This window comes from Ochotona princeps, chromosome 14 (assembly GCF_030435755.1).
Source record: "Ochotona princeps isolate mOchPri1 chromosome 14, mOchPri1.hap1, whole genome shotgun sequence".
Classification (NCBI taxonomy): Eukaryota; Metazoa; Chordata; class Mammalia; order Lagomorpha; family Ochotonidae; genus Ochotona; species Ochotona princeps.
In genome coordinates, this window is record NC_080845.1 from 23,353,809 (window position 1) to 23,370,841 (window position 17,033).

Sequence of the window (17,033 nt, forward strand, 5' to 3'; positions counted from 1 at the left end):
AAGACCAAGTCGCAGCTCTATTTCAGATGCTAGCATGAAGATCATCCTGAAACAGTGAAAACAATGTATGCACGTTACCAATAAAGATCATGGCATTAAGTACATCTAAAACACTGACAGATTTTTTTTTTATTGAGTCAGAAAACCAAGGCAAAAATCAAATGTAACTTTGTTTTAAATTTGCTTTATATACCATGTCACATCAGGGTGCAAATGTCAAGGATTATTTAAGAAACTGACTTTCACAGTGAATGCTTCAAAAGTTAAAGAAAATTTAGTAACTTTATCCTTTAAGTAACTCAAATATTTTCCACAATTACACCTACTATCTGAGATGAGTTTCCTGAAATGTAGTCCTACCTGACAATGTGTACTCAGTACCCTTAACATTATCAACAAGCTCCCAGCAACGTTCATCCTTTACACGTGGAAGTCCATCAAAATTAGTTTTCCTATATTCCAACATGAAGTGGTCAATCTTATTATCTTCTTCTGGCATTCTCCAAGCTACCGTGACAGAGTTGTCAGCCACCAAACACTCTACCGGATCAATCTCTGGAGCTTTGGGGACTGCAGAAAAGAAAAAAAAAACAAAACAAAAAAACCCACACATCACTCCTTATTTATCATAGCACTAATAAAATATTCATGTCTGACATTAAGACATGTCTATTTGTCCAACTTTCAAAATATTTTTATTTTAACAGGAAAGGTAGATTTACGGAGAGAGGGAAAGTCACAGAAAGAAAGATCTTCCATCTGCTGTTTCATCCTCACCTGGCCACAACAGCCAGAGGTGAGCTGATCCACAGCCAGGGGCCAAGCGCTTCTTTCAGGTCTCCCATGCAGGTGCAGCATCCCAAGGCCATGGGTCATCCTCTGCTATTTTATTTATTTATTTATTTTTTGTGTTTGGGGAAGATTCTTTTTTTTTTTTCATCCTCTGCTATTTTTCAAGGCCATGAGCAGGGAGTTGAATTGCAAGTGGAACAACCAGTATATTAACTGTCACCAACATAGGATGTCGGTGCTTGTGGCGGGGAGATTAGCCAACTGAGCCATCATGGCAAGGCCCTCTCCTTTATCCAACTTTTAAAATAACTGGAAGTGTATCAAGAGAAAAGAATACTCAATAAATGTGAAGCAACTATTTAGAAAGCATTTGTTGTTACTAAACAAAAAAAAAGACCTTCAGATTTTTTTTCATAAATTTATTCAAAGCTTTAAAAGTCCTGTTGGTATAAAGCAAATTCAAACATGCTAAGAAGAATCACTAGTGATCTATTACTTCTGACCAGAGAATCAAAAGAAATTTTTATTCCTGGAATTTAAGACTAGTTCAACTTCTAAAGTCAATGTAATCTATTATGTCAAAGAAGAAATATTAAGGAATTAAATCAATATAGATGGAAAACATTTGACAAAATACAATAACTGTTCATGACAAGAACCCTCAGAAAACCAGAAATTGAGGGAAACTGATATTGTCTTCAAAAACACCTATACTATTGTACACCTATACCACTGTACTTATTAGTAAAAAAGAGAAAGACACACCACCTCCAAATATTAGAGATAAATCAAGCACATTCCCTCTCATGATTCCTATTCAGTATGTTACTTATGTAGAAAATGCCAAAGAATAACTTTTTAAAAATCCTTAACTAAGTGATCACAAAAAGTTGCAGAATATGAGAGATGAATAACAGGTAAAGGACAGAATTCTAGGACAGGGAAATATTCTGAAATAAATCACATATATTTGTTAAAACACAGAGTACTTACTATATAACACAAAGGGTAAACACTAATAAAAATCCTGACAATAACGTGTCACTCATTCGTCAAATGTGAATGACAGGGGGCACTGAATGTAGGTGAGAAAATGTATAATGTCTTCCATAAATTTTGTTGAAAAAAAAAACTGGATATTCACGTACAAAAGGCTGACAGTGAATCTATCTTACACATACACAACAATCAACTCAAAATAAAGACATATGTAGGATCAGAACCTATACTCCTCCTAGAAGTAAGCATATTGTGAAGAACATGAATTATCTAAACGCAACAACCAGAGAACAAAGACTGCCAGAGTGGATCACAAAAAGAGCCAAGCAAGAGTAGGCACACAGCAGTTTAGATGGTGGCTAAGATACTTAAGCCCTACACCAGACTACCTGAGTTCAACCCTCAGCTCAGGTGCTGGCTTCCTGCAAACACACACTAGGCAGGAATGATGGTTAAGTGAATGGATTCTGGCCACTCAACGGAAGACCTGGATTGCACTCAAGGCTCCTGGCTTCGGTCCTGAGCCAGGCAGTTATGGGCATTTGGAAAACAGTATATGAGAGCTTGCTTTGTCTGTCTTTCTGTGTACCAAATACATAAGTAAGGGAGTCAACTAAATGTTGTGTGTCAAACAGTAAGTTTTTAAATCTTTAAAAAAAGATACATTTTTATTTGAAAAGCAGATTCACAGAGAGAAGGACAGACAGATAGAGATCTCCCACCCACTGGTTCACTCCCCAAATGGCCACAGCATCAGAGCTGAGCCAATCCTAAGCCAGGAGCCAGGGGCTTCTTTCAGGTCTGCAATACGGCTGCAGGGTCCCAAGGCTTTGGGCCATTCTCTTCTGCTTTCCAAGGTTGTAAAGCAAGGAGCTGGATCTAAAATGGAGCAGTTGGAACACAATCTGGTATCTTTATGGGATGTCGGTGCTTCTGGGTAGTGGATTAGCCTGTTGAGTCTCCATATCAGCCCTGGAAATTCATTTTTTTAATAAAGACACCCAGTGGTTCAAATAAATGCAAGGAAAAATACAAACAATATTAAATTAATAAAAAACAAAATGGGACTAGCTAGTTTAGCTTCAGAGACTACAGTCCAAAAGTTAGGAAGGTTAAAGAGAAGCATATAATAATGATAAAATGATTAATTTTCCACGGAAGACATCACAATCCTAAATCCTTTCATATATGTAGCAGAGCACCCAAATAGAAGAGGTACAAACTGATTCTACTATTATAGCTGCAAACTTTATAACATCAGAAGTCAGAAATGGACAGATTCAGCAGGCAGAACAACACATGGACATAGAAGGACTCAAGTACCACATTAATCAACAGCATTGGAGAGGGGTTTCAAAAAAGTTTATGAAAAATATGCATTATTTTTTACTTATAATCTCCACAAGCGTTTTTAAGTATTCTCATATTATGGACATTTGTAGACTGTTTCAACCAATAATAAAAGGAATACACATTCTCCTGAAGCATTTACGGAATGCTTACCAAGACTGGATATATTCTGAACCACAAAATATATCTTAAATTAAAAATTATAGAAATCATCCACTGTTTACTCTCAGACAACCATAGAATAAAACTAGTAACCAGTGACAGAAGAGTAATAGCAGATGCTAACTACTGTGAAATGAAACAACCTATTCTAAATGACAAAAATTGAATCTTTTTTTTAAAGACTTACTTATTTTCATTGGAAAGCCAGATCAGATTTATACAGAGAAAAAGAGACAAAGAGAAAGATCTCCCATCCACTTGTTCACTCCCCAAATGGCTGCAATAGCCACAGCTGAGCCAATCAGAAGCCAGGACACAGGTGCTTCTTTGAGGTCATCCTGGTCTCCCACGTGAACGGCAGAGGCTTGGGTACTTCAGCCACCATGCACTGCCGCCTCAAGCACAGCAGCAGGAAGCTGAATGGCAGCATCACATGCAGCAGCCTAACCTGCTGTATCACAAGCCTGGGCCCAAAACTATGCATCCCTAAAACGAATTCTCAGTATGCTAAATAAACCTGCAAAATTTTCCCTTTCATTTGTTTCACTCTTAAGTAGAGTTCTGTACATGAAAATTAAATATAGAAAGTACCCAACTTTAGACAGTTCAAGTCAGGATTTTTTCCCACTCTGATGATACAAAAGCCGTCTGTGCTAACTGCAAATGATAGTTCAAATTTTGAATTTCCATCTTTTCCCAAGCATGCTATTCTGTTAAGATCCTGAGCAACAGCAGCAGTGGGTTTAGCGTCCTGACTGCATTTTTGACTTAACAGTGTTTTGACATTACAGTGTTGCTGCCATTACATCATTTGAAGGAGGGGAGCACGTGTTATTCAAAAAAAGCCAAAGTTCATTCAAGTGCTTACTGAGCAGCACATTTTTTTCCTTTACAACCACAGCTCCTTCTCTTTTCCCTCTACAAACTCCTCTAGAATTTCTAATCATAGCATATAAGTTAAAACTTCATTTACTCTGTCCTTACTATATTGTATCATAGTTTTATGACAACTAACTTTGTCCTTTCGATCATATTTTAAAGTTCCTCACGGTCAGCATTCCATATCCACAGCTTCCACATCCAGGGACTGAAGCGATCACCAAACAAAACAAAACAACTATTCACACAGTGTTCACACTGCATTAGGTATTGTAAGTAATCTGCTAGTGATTTAAAAGTAGACAAGAGTGGGACCGGTTTTACAGCAGAATTGGTAAAGTCACTATCTATAATTTTGGCTTCCTGTATGAACACTCAGAAATATATGTCCCAGCTACCTCACTTCTAATGCAGCTCGCTGCTAATGGCCTAGGAAAAGTGGCAGATTATGGCCCAACTGTTTGAGCCCTTACGAACCATGTGGGAGACCTGGATGAAGCTGTTGGTTTCCGGCTTCAGCCCCGACCCAACAGTGACCACTGTGGATATCTGGGGATGTCCATCTCTCCGTGTGTGTTCCTCTGCCTTTCAAAACAAACAAATCTTTAAAAGAAATGTTAACGGACCTGGCACGGTAGCCTGGTGGCTAAAGTCCTCGCCTTGCATGTGCCGGGATCCCACATGGGCGCCAGTTTCTGTCCCAGTGGCCCCACTTCCCATCCAGCCCCCTGCTTGTGGCCTGGGAGAGCAGTGGAAGACGGCTCAGAGCCTTGGGGCCCTCATGCACGTGGGATACACAGAGGAGGCCCCTGGCTTTGTACTGGCTTACTGCCAGCTGTTGAGGCCGCTTGGGGAGTGAATCAGCAAACAGAAGATATCTCTCTGTGTGTCTCCTTTTCTCTGTATATCTGACTTTCCAATAAAAAATAAAGCAAATCTTTAAAAAAAAACTGTTTTAAAAGAAAAGCGGATGAGAGGGTATGCATAGGTTACATGTCTTTATCTGAGACTACAAAATCTGCAGATTCTGATATGCTTGAATGGTCCTAGACCCAATCCCCTGAGCTACAGATAGACAACTACATTCAGAGAAGAAAGGAATGGTTTCAGGTAATCAGCATTCCCTATTCAAAAATAGCCAGCCTTAAAAAAAAAAAAAGGTCCTTGTAAGCAAACACCTCACTTTGAAGAGCTTTCAAGATCCCTCAAATCACTATGTCCAGACAGTTTCAATCAAATTAACAATATCAGCTAATGCTTCAAAAAAATACTGCTAAACAAAAAGTCATTAACTTGCTTTTTCACTTAGAAGAGCTATAATTTGAGATTCAATTTCAAATTGCTTTATCTAGGGAGCACCCTCATATTAACACTTTAATAAACCAAAATTAGCATATCATTATTTGAAATAAACTTCTAACTGAGCCAAGAACCATCACAGTAATAGTACTGATAGCAGCTAACATTCACTAAATCTCAACTGTGTATCATGTACAATTATTCACTTAATCCTCATAAAGACACTTCAAGAATAACAAGCAGTTGAAAAATGCAGATAATGAGGCAAATTAAAGAATTCAGTCTAAATTATTCAGAGGTAAATGACAAGGCATAAATTAAGAAATCCAGGCTAAAAACTCACTGTTAACATGCTATGCTGCTACTCTCTGCCAAACTAGCAATAAAAGGTATTGCTTAATGGCATTCTTAAAATGGACTTTCTACCAGTAAAATAATACTCTAAAAACAAAAACTAGCAAATCTGTTCTTTAACTGAAGAAAAAGTCTTACTGTATTTCTTTCATATTTACACATCAATGTTCATTATGGAAAAATCTCACAGGGATAAAAATGACAAAAAATCTTACAGGTACTACAAGCATTTACCTGGCAAAAACTTCAACGTTTGCAGTATCTGTCTTTCCTGAGAGAAATCCACCATTAGGTGAGTCATGTTGTCACTGACCTTTGGTTTCAAAGAAAGGCGAAAGGCTGAAGCCATTGTGACTCTACGGTAAACACAAACATTATTATTTACAATAAAAGATGGGAACATCAAGTCACATTTAAAGTATAAAGTGAAAGGATTATTTCACTTCACTAATTTCAGAGACTATATCAAAGGTAAAAAGTCTAACAGAAATGTGCTTTACAAATTCTTTGAAAACCAATTATAGCTTTTAGTAACTTTGGAAAATTTTCTTAAATTACATCTATACACAAACATCAAATGAGATGGATATCGAACAGAAACCATCCTGAAAAGATCTACCATCCACCTGACCCTCCATACACTCAGTCTGACTTCCTGATGCCAACCTCACTCCTTTTCCTATGCCAAATAATGAACTGCACAGACCCCTGGCTGAAACACTTCCCTCCCCTAGCACTCACAGCTGCGTCCTGAACCCTCAGACAGAAATAAAGAAAGATTACTCTATTATTAAGCAGCTTGGTGGCTGTTAAAAGATAAGCCAGAGATGAGAAGGGAGACACATTAAACAAATATCAGTGATATTCATGCCTACTAGATTACACTCTGATGATCGACCAATATCAGTTACATGGAAAAATGCTATGAGAACCAACCCTATGAAACTATATGCCTTGGAAATAATAGTGTAGGACATTTAGTAGGTGAATGTGGAATTAAAAAAAAAAAAGAATGAAGCCAAATCAGACCTCACCTTTTTCCAAAGTATGGAGAAGTTATCACCAACTAAAACAATTATTACAAGAAACTGTCTTGTTTTACTATGTTGTGATCTCATATCAAAGTTTTATCTTTTATATTACTGCAAATTTCCACAACCTGTCACAAAGTGAGCCCCTTAAACTGTGCATGGTTAAAGAATGACACAAAAATATTATTCAAGAAAGTTAACTACAGTATACAATGAGAAACAGATATTAAGTAAGAGCTGGAGGGACATTACCCTACAGAGCAATGGATGGATAATGCCAAACTTATTTTGGGATGAAAGATGTTGAACTTGTGCTGGGTTCAGTTATAAAACTAAGAACCATTTAACTTGACAGCAATGAATATATGAACCAATCTACTTATCAAGAAGGAAGTGCTATAATGAAATACAAGTAATGACGAAGAGAATTCATCCTTAATGAACACTTAGTATGTGCAAGGATATTCTGAATATTCCACTCATTTTACAATAAGCTGTTTGTTCTCAAACAATGAAATTCCAGATTATACCAATCAGAAGTTAGGAACACAGGCTGTACCTTATATACATTCTTTGTTTTGATAGTAGGTTTTTTATTTCTCACTAATTCACTAATGAAGTTACCCAATTATCAATTTCCTTAGCAGAATTGAATGCTAAACAACTTTTGGAAGAACTCTAGAAATGCTTAAGGGAATTTCACATCTCAAGGCAAATTAACAAGAAATGCTGTATTTTTAAGAATACATTTTTAATTTACATTCCAAAGAACGCTTTTTATTTAACAACTTCTGAAAAAAGTTCTAATCAGACAGGTAACTAATCAATGTTCACAGCATCGGTGAATGGTTTTCTCCAAGACTGACCAACTATTTTAATGTTTCTGAAGAAGTGAATGAATTTTAAATCCAAAAACTTAAAACTCCAGAAAATCTGATCCAATCAAAAATCCAGAAAATCTGATCCAATCATTATGACCACAAAGAAGTGCCCTACCAAATTGCATTTAAGTCTTATCAAAGCCTAAAAAAAAATAACTTTTATGTTCTAGTCCATTAAAATTTAAGCTTCCATTAATCACTTTCGATGTATAATAATGCTATAATCTTTCAAAAGACTGAAACTTTATTTGTAAACAGATACATTTAGACAATTGTTAAGGTCCAAATTAGAATCTAAATTCATAAATCACTCTCTAGGTATGGTTAGGTATACTTTAATTCATTTTCACTTTCTGGTTTATTTTAAAGAATACGAGGATACTTTCCTCCTAGTTTTATTTTTGTAAACAGAAAATAACTATGAAACACATGAATGCATTTCATTTCTTCAAACTATATAATTAACAAAACTTTCCCCTTCATGATCCCGCTCAAGAAACAGTAAACTCTTACACTTGATCTTAGCCAAAAGGCCGAGAAGCAATGAGAAATAGTTAACTGTTACAACTAATTAATTTCCAATATTACTAAGTATTCAGAAGTACACAGCAGTGAGTTGTAAAGTTACAGAGATGTGTTAAGTATTATTCTCTCATTATTTTCTTTAGTTTTCCTTCTCTTGTTTCTTTGCCTGACCAGCATGACAGTAAATAATAAACACTGGGTTTCCACAAAAACTTTTCAGTATAGGATTCCCTGCTCTGATTCATCATACACACTCTCTCCTGAAATCCATCTCTGCAATTATGTAAGAGAATAATCCTTTCTTGATTTGGTGAAAATAACTATTTTGTTATTACCATATGTTTTAATTCTTTTTACATTACAAATGATGATGATACAATCCTAAGCATCCCCCTTCTTGGGGAGAGTACCTAAAAACTATATCTGAACTCTGTTCCTACTCGTGAGAACTTGCATATTATAAAATTAAAAATGAATTAAAAAATTAACCCTAGGGCAGGTGTTTTGCCTAACGCTCAAGATGCCCACCTTTCAGACTGGAATGCTGGGTGTGAGCCACAGATCAGGCCTCTGATTTCAGCTTTCTGCAAGTACAGGTGATGTTTCAAAAAGCTGGGTTCCTGCTATCTCCGTGGGAAAATGAGATTGAGTTACTGGATCCTAGCTTTGGCCCAATGCAGTGCTAGCCACTGTAAGGCATTTGGAGAATAAAAAGAAAAAAAAATGAATGAAAACCTGGTTTGTCTCCTTGCTTCTCGAATAAAGAAGAGAAAAAATAAGCCAAAACCAAGATGTTCCTCAGGTAGAAAGTAAAAATTCTGTCACACACACACACACACACACACACACACACACACACACACTGCTGGTTTGGGGAAAAAATAAAAGATACGTTTTCTTGACAGAAACAGAGTCCTACCTCCTGGCATAATCTGGATGCTGATACAATCAAGCCAAAAACCTGACTTAGAAGAGGAAGCAAAAAAGCCAAGCTTTAGTGAAGAATACAGCCAAGAAAACTGGTCATGAAAGTAAATTCTGCCAATCCAATCCGGACCAAGAGAAAGAGTTTAGGGCTAAGGACTGGATTCTGTGAAGTACAGAGCCATTTCGAATCTAAAAGGACAGAGAAATGATTTTGCAGTCTCTCACAGGGCTTTTGAACAGCCCAAAGGCTGATAAAATGACTTCTAATTCTAAAAATCAGAACCTGAGGAAGATATAGTAGAACATGTAACTAAACAGAAAATACAATCCTCCCAGGGTGGAAAATGAATTACAGCAAATTCCAGCAGAAACATTCCTAACCTGGTTTATCCAAAAACCTGACCTATCTAAGCATCTAAGTTCACATTCAATATTCTCCACCTTCAAATTCTATTTCTATGTTCAGGATTTATAAGAAAGACTCACACAGTAGCTTCTGCCTGATATAAAATATAAGAGACATTAAAATTAATATTTGTGCTAAGAATGTTATGTAAAACTTGCCTCTGATCATATAATAGACTATAAATGAAATACAGAATTGAAAATTTCATTCTAGATTAACAATAAAGATGCTAGTTTCCATAAAATCCATAATAATTACTTGTGTGAATTATGTAATGGAGAATCATTTAAACTAGGATTCAAACTGGTACTTTGTCAAACAATGTCTTTCAGAGAGTCTGATAATCTTCAGATGTAAAGTTTATTTCAATTTCGCTGCAATGCTCAGGGAGTAGACCAAGCCTGCTCCTTCTGTGTGAACACATTCCAAATATTCCAGCAGCTCCTTCAGAAAGATAAGGCACTCATTACAGTACGCGCTAAATGCCCTTTCATTATTCTGGTTCTACCAAAGAGAGACCTGTAGGTCAAACCTTTAATAACTTTCTTCAATTCTCTCTTCCCACAGAGCATAATTCAGGTAGTGGTGGCATTAGAAGTAGAAAGAGATGGCACCAGGAACAGGACAGAATGAGAATACACAGGTGTTAAACAGGAGGGTGGAGAAGGGGGACAGCCTTAGCTCTTTAGGACTATTCAAAATGCTGACACTACTCCTAAAATAAGAACCACAAATATTTCAGCAATAAAAAAATACATTTACTTAAATTTATGCAAAATAGTTTATTTTCTACTACAACTAGGAACTGTTCTAAAACTAACTATATTATTGTACCAGAAATGAAATTCTTTTGGAGCTATATAATTGTCAATAACTATATTTTTAAAAAATCTTACTGATTTAATGATAATGCCAAGAAGACACAGCAGACATATTTTTATTTTGAACTTGGCCTTTGGATATCTTTATTCCAACCAACAAAATTCTAACAAAAACTGAATTTCATTTCTGATTTCAATATGAATACTTAAATAAAAATGGAGGTTTTATACCATACCTATCCTTGATCTGTCTGGCAGCCTTGGAGCAATCAGGGAGAAGAGAAAGAAGGTAGTTAGTGCTTTTCATGCAAGTTTCAATGGCAGTGACATGCAAGAAAAGTTAGGATATAAACCCTGCAACAGATTAGTTAATATTCACCAAAATATAAATTACAGGAATTTGCACAGTTGACACAAACCTGTACTGTGCGATGCTAGGACTATTATTAAAACATCATAATCACATATAAATCACCTTAAAAAGATGAAAATTGATTCAACTAATCCCAGGTGACTAGAATGCTTTTTTCTTACCTTAAGAATATCAAAACACACTCCCCCTTTTATTTAATCTAACATTCTTCAACCAAAACAATCAACCTAACTTTGATGTATCATTAAGGTTTTCACTTATATCAGATCTGCTCTTGACTTTTTTTTTTTTTTAGCTTCCTTCACTCCTTCATGATGGTTGTTTCAAGACTTCTTTTTTTTTTTTTTTTTTGGAAAGTCCGATATACAGAGAGGAGGAGAGACAGAGAGGAAGATCTTCCATCCGTTGATTCACTCCCCAAGCAGCCACAACGGCTGGAGCTGAGCCAATCCAAAGCCAGGAGCCAGGAGCTTCTTCCGGTTTCCCACATGGTGCAGGATACCAAAACTTTGGGCTGTTCTAGGCCACAAGCAGGGAGCTGGATGGGAAGCGGGGCTGCCGAGATACGAACTGGTGCTCATGTGGGATCCCAGAGCGTTCGAGGCAAGGAACACTACGCTATTGCGCGGGGCCCTGTTTCAAGATTTCTGAAATTTCTTTACCAGTCAAGAATTATGTATTTTGAGAGATTGCCTGATAATACACAAAAACAGGCTCTAATTTCATGATCTTCTGCTAGAAATTCAGGAGAGATCAGAGAAATATTTCTGACATTGGGATCTTTACCCTCAGATGATTTTAGAAAAGCTGCAAACTGAAACCTGTTACACATAAGAAATCCCTTCCTGAGGCACAGCAGTGTCAGCTGCATCACCTCCGGTCCAGTTCCCTCTAGCACTGGAAGATGGCCCAAGTGCTTGAGCTCCTGCCACCCAAGTGAGAAACCTGGAGGAAGATTCTGGCTCACGGCATAGGCCTGACCCAGGCCTCACTCCCATCTGGCTGCTATGGCCACCTAGGGAGTGAACCAGCAAACAGAAAATCTTTCTCTCTCCTTTCTTCTCTGTTTTCCCACCTCTTTTTTCTCTGTGTGTGCATGTGTGTGTGAGAGAGAGAGAGAGAGAGAGAGAGAGAGAGAGAGAGAGACTCTGACTTTGAAACAGGTGAATAAACATTTTTAAAAAATGACTTCTTGAGAACCAGCACCATGGCATAGTAGGTTAACCCTCTGTCTGCATTGCCAATATTACATATAAGCATCAATTCCAAGTCCCAGCTGCTCCACTTCCAATCTAGTTCCCTGCTGATGCACCTGGGAGAGCAGCAGAATATGGCCGAAGTCCTTGACCCCTGGACCCACCTGGGAGACCCAGAACAAGTTCCAGGCTCCTAGACTGAGACTGGCCCAACTCTGGCCATCGTGGTCAACTGGGGCGTGAAAGAGTAGATGGAAAACTCTCTGTCTTCTCTCCCTCTCTCTCTGAAGTCTTTCTTCTATACTAACTGACATAATTAATGCATTTGAAAAAGTATCAATATACTTTGAAAATATACTTTCATAATTTGAAAAAGATAATGCATTTTCATGAACCCTCTGAACTCACTGTTTAGTATAATGTTTGCCACACATTAACACAAATTAACCATTAAATTGATATCGCTTAAATGTATATAGCAATACTTCTGTGGGCTCTCCTATTCAGTGCTAACATTATTCCTACTTGCTGTTGGTCATTCCAAGGCTCACCTTAAAACATTTTGGTTTGAGTATCTTTCAATACAAAAGAACAAAATTGAGATTAAATATATCAGTATATGAGGGTAAATTAAAATATTCTCTATGGAAAAATGGAATTGAAAAAGTAAGCTTATTTTGGCATAAAAATATTGAATTTGTAACCACTGCTAAAGTGGTAATAATATGGGGGGAGAAATGGTGGGAGGAGAGGGTGGCAAGGGAGGGGAGAGAGAAGGAAGGGAAGGAGAGGAGAGGCAAGAAAGGGAATAATCCCTTTATATACAAACTGTATCATGAATAATAATAATAATAGCTTAAAAACAAAAACTAAGGGGAAAAATAAAATTCAGATAATGGAATTTCTTATAATAATTAAAAACAAAAAATTTTTGAAATGGGTAGACATGTAAACATGTAGCATTTTCAGAAAGTTTATGGAGAAATGAATATTATGAGGGTAGATATCATAGCTCAGAAGGTTAAGCTGCTGTTTGCAACACCCACATCCAATATCAGAGTGCCAAATCAAACACTGGCTATTTTGCCTGTAATTCATGTCCCTGTAATGTTCCTGGGAAGCACACATGATGTCCCAAGCACTTGAGTTTCCAATGAGGGAGACCCTGGATGGAATCCCTGGGCTCCTGGCTTTAGCCTATCCCATCTCCAGTTATGGTACCTATGTGTGAAATGATTGAGCAGATGGAAGAGTTTTCTCTCTTTCTCTCCATCACTCCACCTTTCAAATACATAAATCTTGTTATAAAAAAACTGAAAATAAAAATGAGTATTATTAAAATATTATTCATGGCTTTCAAAAATGTTTACACCAAAGTAAACATTTCAATTCAACTTATTTATCAACTTTTCTAAGTCCCCTTGCATGAGCTGGCTCCAGAACTCTAACTAGAAAACAAACTGACTATTATCTTAAATTTTTTTCTCCTTAAGTGAAACCTTGCTAAAAGATATATATTACTATAGCTGGATGCCTTTAAGTTTCAATTTCAAAAGCGGTAAATTATTTTAAAACTTCTCAGTTTACTAAATACTAACTGATGCAGGATTTGCCACTGCTTGTCATCAACACATTGATTTACACATGCATAATCCACCCGGGGCACAGAAGGAAGCCTCAGTGGGACTGTACGACACTGGGGAGCCTATTAGAAGCAGCTTTTCTTTGAACATCACTGTTTCAGTTATCTAATGAAATCCTGTTTACAAACACTTTGTTTCTTCTGTATTCATATCAGGAACGGCTCCACTCTCTCTCTTATTCCTTCCCAACCTCCCACATTGTCCCCTCCATCCACTCAATTAATTATTTCTTAATTAAATCTTATGATCCTGGTCCTTTAATTTGTAACTCATAGAAACCTGCCACCAAAGACAATCTTCCTTAAGTAGGAGTGTAAAAAAAAAAGCACAGTGTAGGAGAAACATAAATAATTCTTCATAACTTTCAAATACAAAAAAAAAAACAAGACACCAGCTTTGTGGCACAGTGGATTAAGCAACCAGTTCAAGTCCACTTCCAATCCCGCTCCCTGCTAAAGTACCACAAAAGGCAGTAGATGATGGAGTCGTACCTAGGTCCTTGAAACTCAGGTGGAAAATCTGGATGTAGTTCCTGGCCCTTGACATGGGACTGCTCAAGTACTGGCCACTGTGAACCAATGGTTATCAGCAGATGGGAGATCTCTGTGTGTATCTGGCTTTCTATGTTTGTGACTCTGCTTTTCAAATAAATAAATAAATAAATCCTAAGAAGAAGAGGTTGGGGCTGTTATTGCCTGCAAGGCCAGTGTCACCTTTGGCCACTGGTTCGTGTTCCCACTGTTACAATTCCTATGCAGCTCCCTGCTAATGACCTGGGAAAGGCAGTGGAAGACAGCCCAAGTGTTAGATCCAGGTAAGGCTCCTGACCATGAGGCCATCTGAGGCTTGAGTCAGCTGACTGCTCTTCCCCCACACCCTCATCACTCCAATAAATAAATCTTTGAAAAAAGAAAAAAAGAAGTCAAATTAGACCCTTTCCCAATCTCTCGCATTTCTGATCTACAATGAGTGGATGTATTTTCTACATAGAACTATCACTTGTGAGTCTGTCAAGCACTCTGAATACTGAGCACCTTATTGTTTTTATACTATCATCATTTTCTGTTTTGTAGAAAAAGATTCTCAAAATGCGATTTTACTTTTCCTTCTTTATTATAATCATTTTCCTTTTTATAGAAAGAGAAAAATACTCTCAAAATGCTATTTTATTTTAGGCAAAAATATCAAGCCTTAATAATCTATCAGTTGAGTCCACACATTCAAAGTTTTATATTTTCTCTGCATAAAAATCTTTATATGCTTATAAAGAGAACTTTTTTCCAAAAAGCATGATACATATTTTTTAACTTACCTGAAAGGCTGAGTTACAGAGAGAGGAAAAGAGGGAAACCATTCCCTCCCTTTAATCTGACGGATGGACTATGAGACAAGAATGGAATAAGACAGCTAGCTGTACTGACTTAGAAATTATTCCACTGGTCTTCCTCTTTTCAGAAGCAGCACCCAAGGCCTAAATTCAGGTGAAAACAGGAATCTTATTTTGGCAGAGAATTTGAGTGGTATTCTCACAGGCCTCCTCTTAGCACTACCAGTCCCTAGGAGGCTGTCACATTAATCTGATCTAAGCATTTTCATAGGATGTTTCTTTAAAGGGTACACCTTAAAATAATGATTTCCCAAGGTATCTATACCAAAACAGAAATGTCAATTAGGTAGCCACAAGACGTGGTTAAGAACCTGCACTTTCTAACATATTGGTCACTCAATACCATGTTAATTAACTCCATAATGTTGTAAACTGTTGTTGTTGTTATGTTGTTGCTTTTAATTGGTATTCTGCCGGCTCTGCTTTCAGACCACAGATGCTCTCCCAAAGAAACTGTTGAAATTATCTGGACAATAAGATGCTGGACTCTATACTTGGTATATGCTATAATGAAAAAATCTTGACTGGATTTGAACTGTAATACTGCAATAAGGTGGAGTAATCCACCATGGGGGGAGGCCACAGGGATGGGTTGGGGGAGCCTATGAAACAGTGTCATAAAATGAAACATAATTAAAAAATTTTTAAAAATTAACCTTCAAGTCGTCTCTCCATCTGTCAGCAATTAGGTGTTTTAGGTAGCTGGCTAGGAAAGTAAACTTAACTTCTGACTTAGAATCAAACCATTTTCTGAACAGTAGCTGGAAATACTAGGGGGGAAAAATCACTGCAAGCAGCTCTCAGAAAAGCATTTTTTTTTTCAGTTAGCTTAGGTTTCTACCTAGGAAACACTGACAAATAATTCACCTTGCCAAAGTACTACCATAATGTGTTAGACACTAAGTCCAAAGTGGGAAGGTAGAAAAAACAAAGTGTCATATTAACGAAATACACTTAAACCACAACATGCTACAGTAGATCAGAACCTCTCTTAATTATAATCTGCTAGGAATAAAGTTTAAAAGAAACAAAGCTGGAAAGAACAAAGAAGGAAAAGGGGCAGCATTTGAGAAATCGGAGAGAACTCTGAATCTGCCAGAAGAAAGAAAAGCTTAGGAGAAAGGCGCTTTTCTCACAGTGTTTACTGGCATCAGCCCCTATTTAACTGCAACTAGATTCAGAGAATTCTCTGGTTGCTTTTTAGCTCTTATAACCATCATTTTCCTGTCTTCTTCCTCGTTCTTAGGCTGCTGGCCTCTAATTTTTGTTACACTGACTGTACCTGTCAACAGCTGCCCTACTCAACAAAAAGGGGAATCTACCAACAAATGGGGAACTGGAAAAAAAAGTTTTGCTTTAAAAACTTAAAAATTAAGATTTAAAGGACCACAAAGCAGATTCTGGGAAATTATCATATATTGCTATTAATTCCTATCATAAGTGCTATGATTTTGATTACTGGGACATCTTTTGCTTTCTATATGTTTGTTCTACATTATCAGATTTTTAAAAATTATTTTTTAATTTTTAAAGATTTATTTATTTATTTTTGGAGAGTCAGATTAGCAGAAAGAAGGAGAGACAAAGAAGAAGATCATCCATCTGCTGATTCACTCCCCAAGACGTCACAATGGCTGGAGCTGAGCTGATCTGAAGCCAGGAGCCAGAAGCCTCTTCTGGGTCTCCTATGTGGGTGCAGGGTCCCAAGGCTTTGGGGCTGTCCTCCACTGCGTCCCAGACCACAAGCAAGAAGCTGGATGGGAAGCGGGCTGTCTGGATTAGAACTGGCAGCCACATGGGATTCTGGTGCATGCTAGGCAAGGACTTTTGCCAGTAGGCCACCACACCAGTTCCTATTTATCAGATTTTTAAAAACAGAAAAGTACAATACACCACCCTCATGGTTCTTTTATTATATAGTAATTCCCACCAAATGCAAAAGTAAATTTCTGTACTACCTACCTTCAAACTTAATAATTAACTTGTATAATGCCTTATAGCAAAAGAA

General features: G+C 37.1%; 1 protein-coding gene and 1 pseudogene across 5 annotated transcripts in view; both read right to left on the reverse strand.

The window, feature by feature from the left end:
• FSD1L (fibronectin type III and SPRY domain containing 1 like) overlaps nucleotides 1-17,033 on the reverse strand; it is an 84,160-nt gene that overhangs the window by 43,282 nt on the left and 23,845 nt on the right. For 4 of the 5 annotated variants that reach the window (XM_058672984.1, XM_058672986.1, XM_058672987.1 and 1 more), the window contains 3 exons: nucleotides 10,663-10,685; nucleotides 6,070-6,191; nucleotides 361-570 (listed from right to left, as the gene is read on the reverse strand). In XM_058672984.1, coding sequence (XP_058528967.1) covers nucleotides 361-570; nucleotides 6,070-6,191; nucleotides 10,663-10,685 — 355 coding nt within the window. The remainder of the gene's footprint in view (nucleotides 1-360; nucleotides 571-6,069; nucleotides 6,192-10,662; nucleotides 10,686-17,033) is intronic. The other variant, XM_058672988.1, reaches the window with a different exon arrangement.
• Nucleotides 8,119-8,292, reverse strand: LOC118759973 (U2 spliceosomal RNA; annotated as a pseudogene).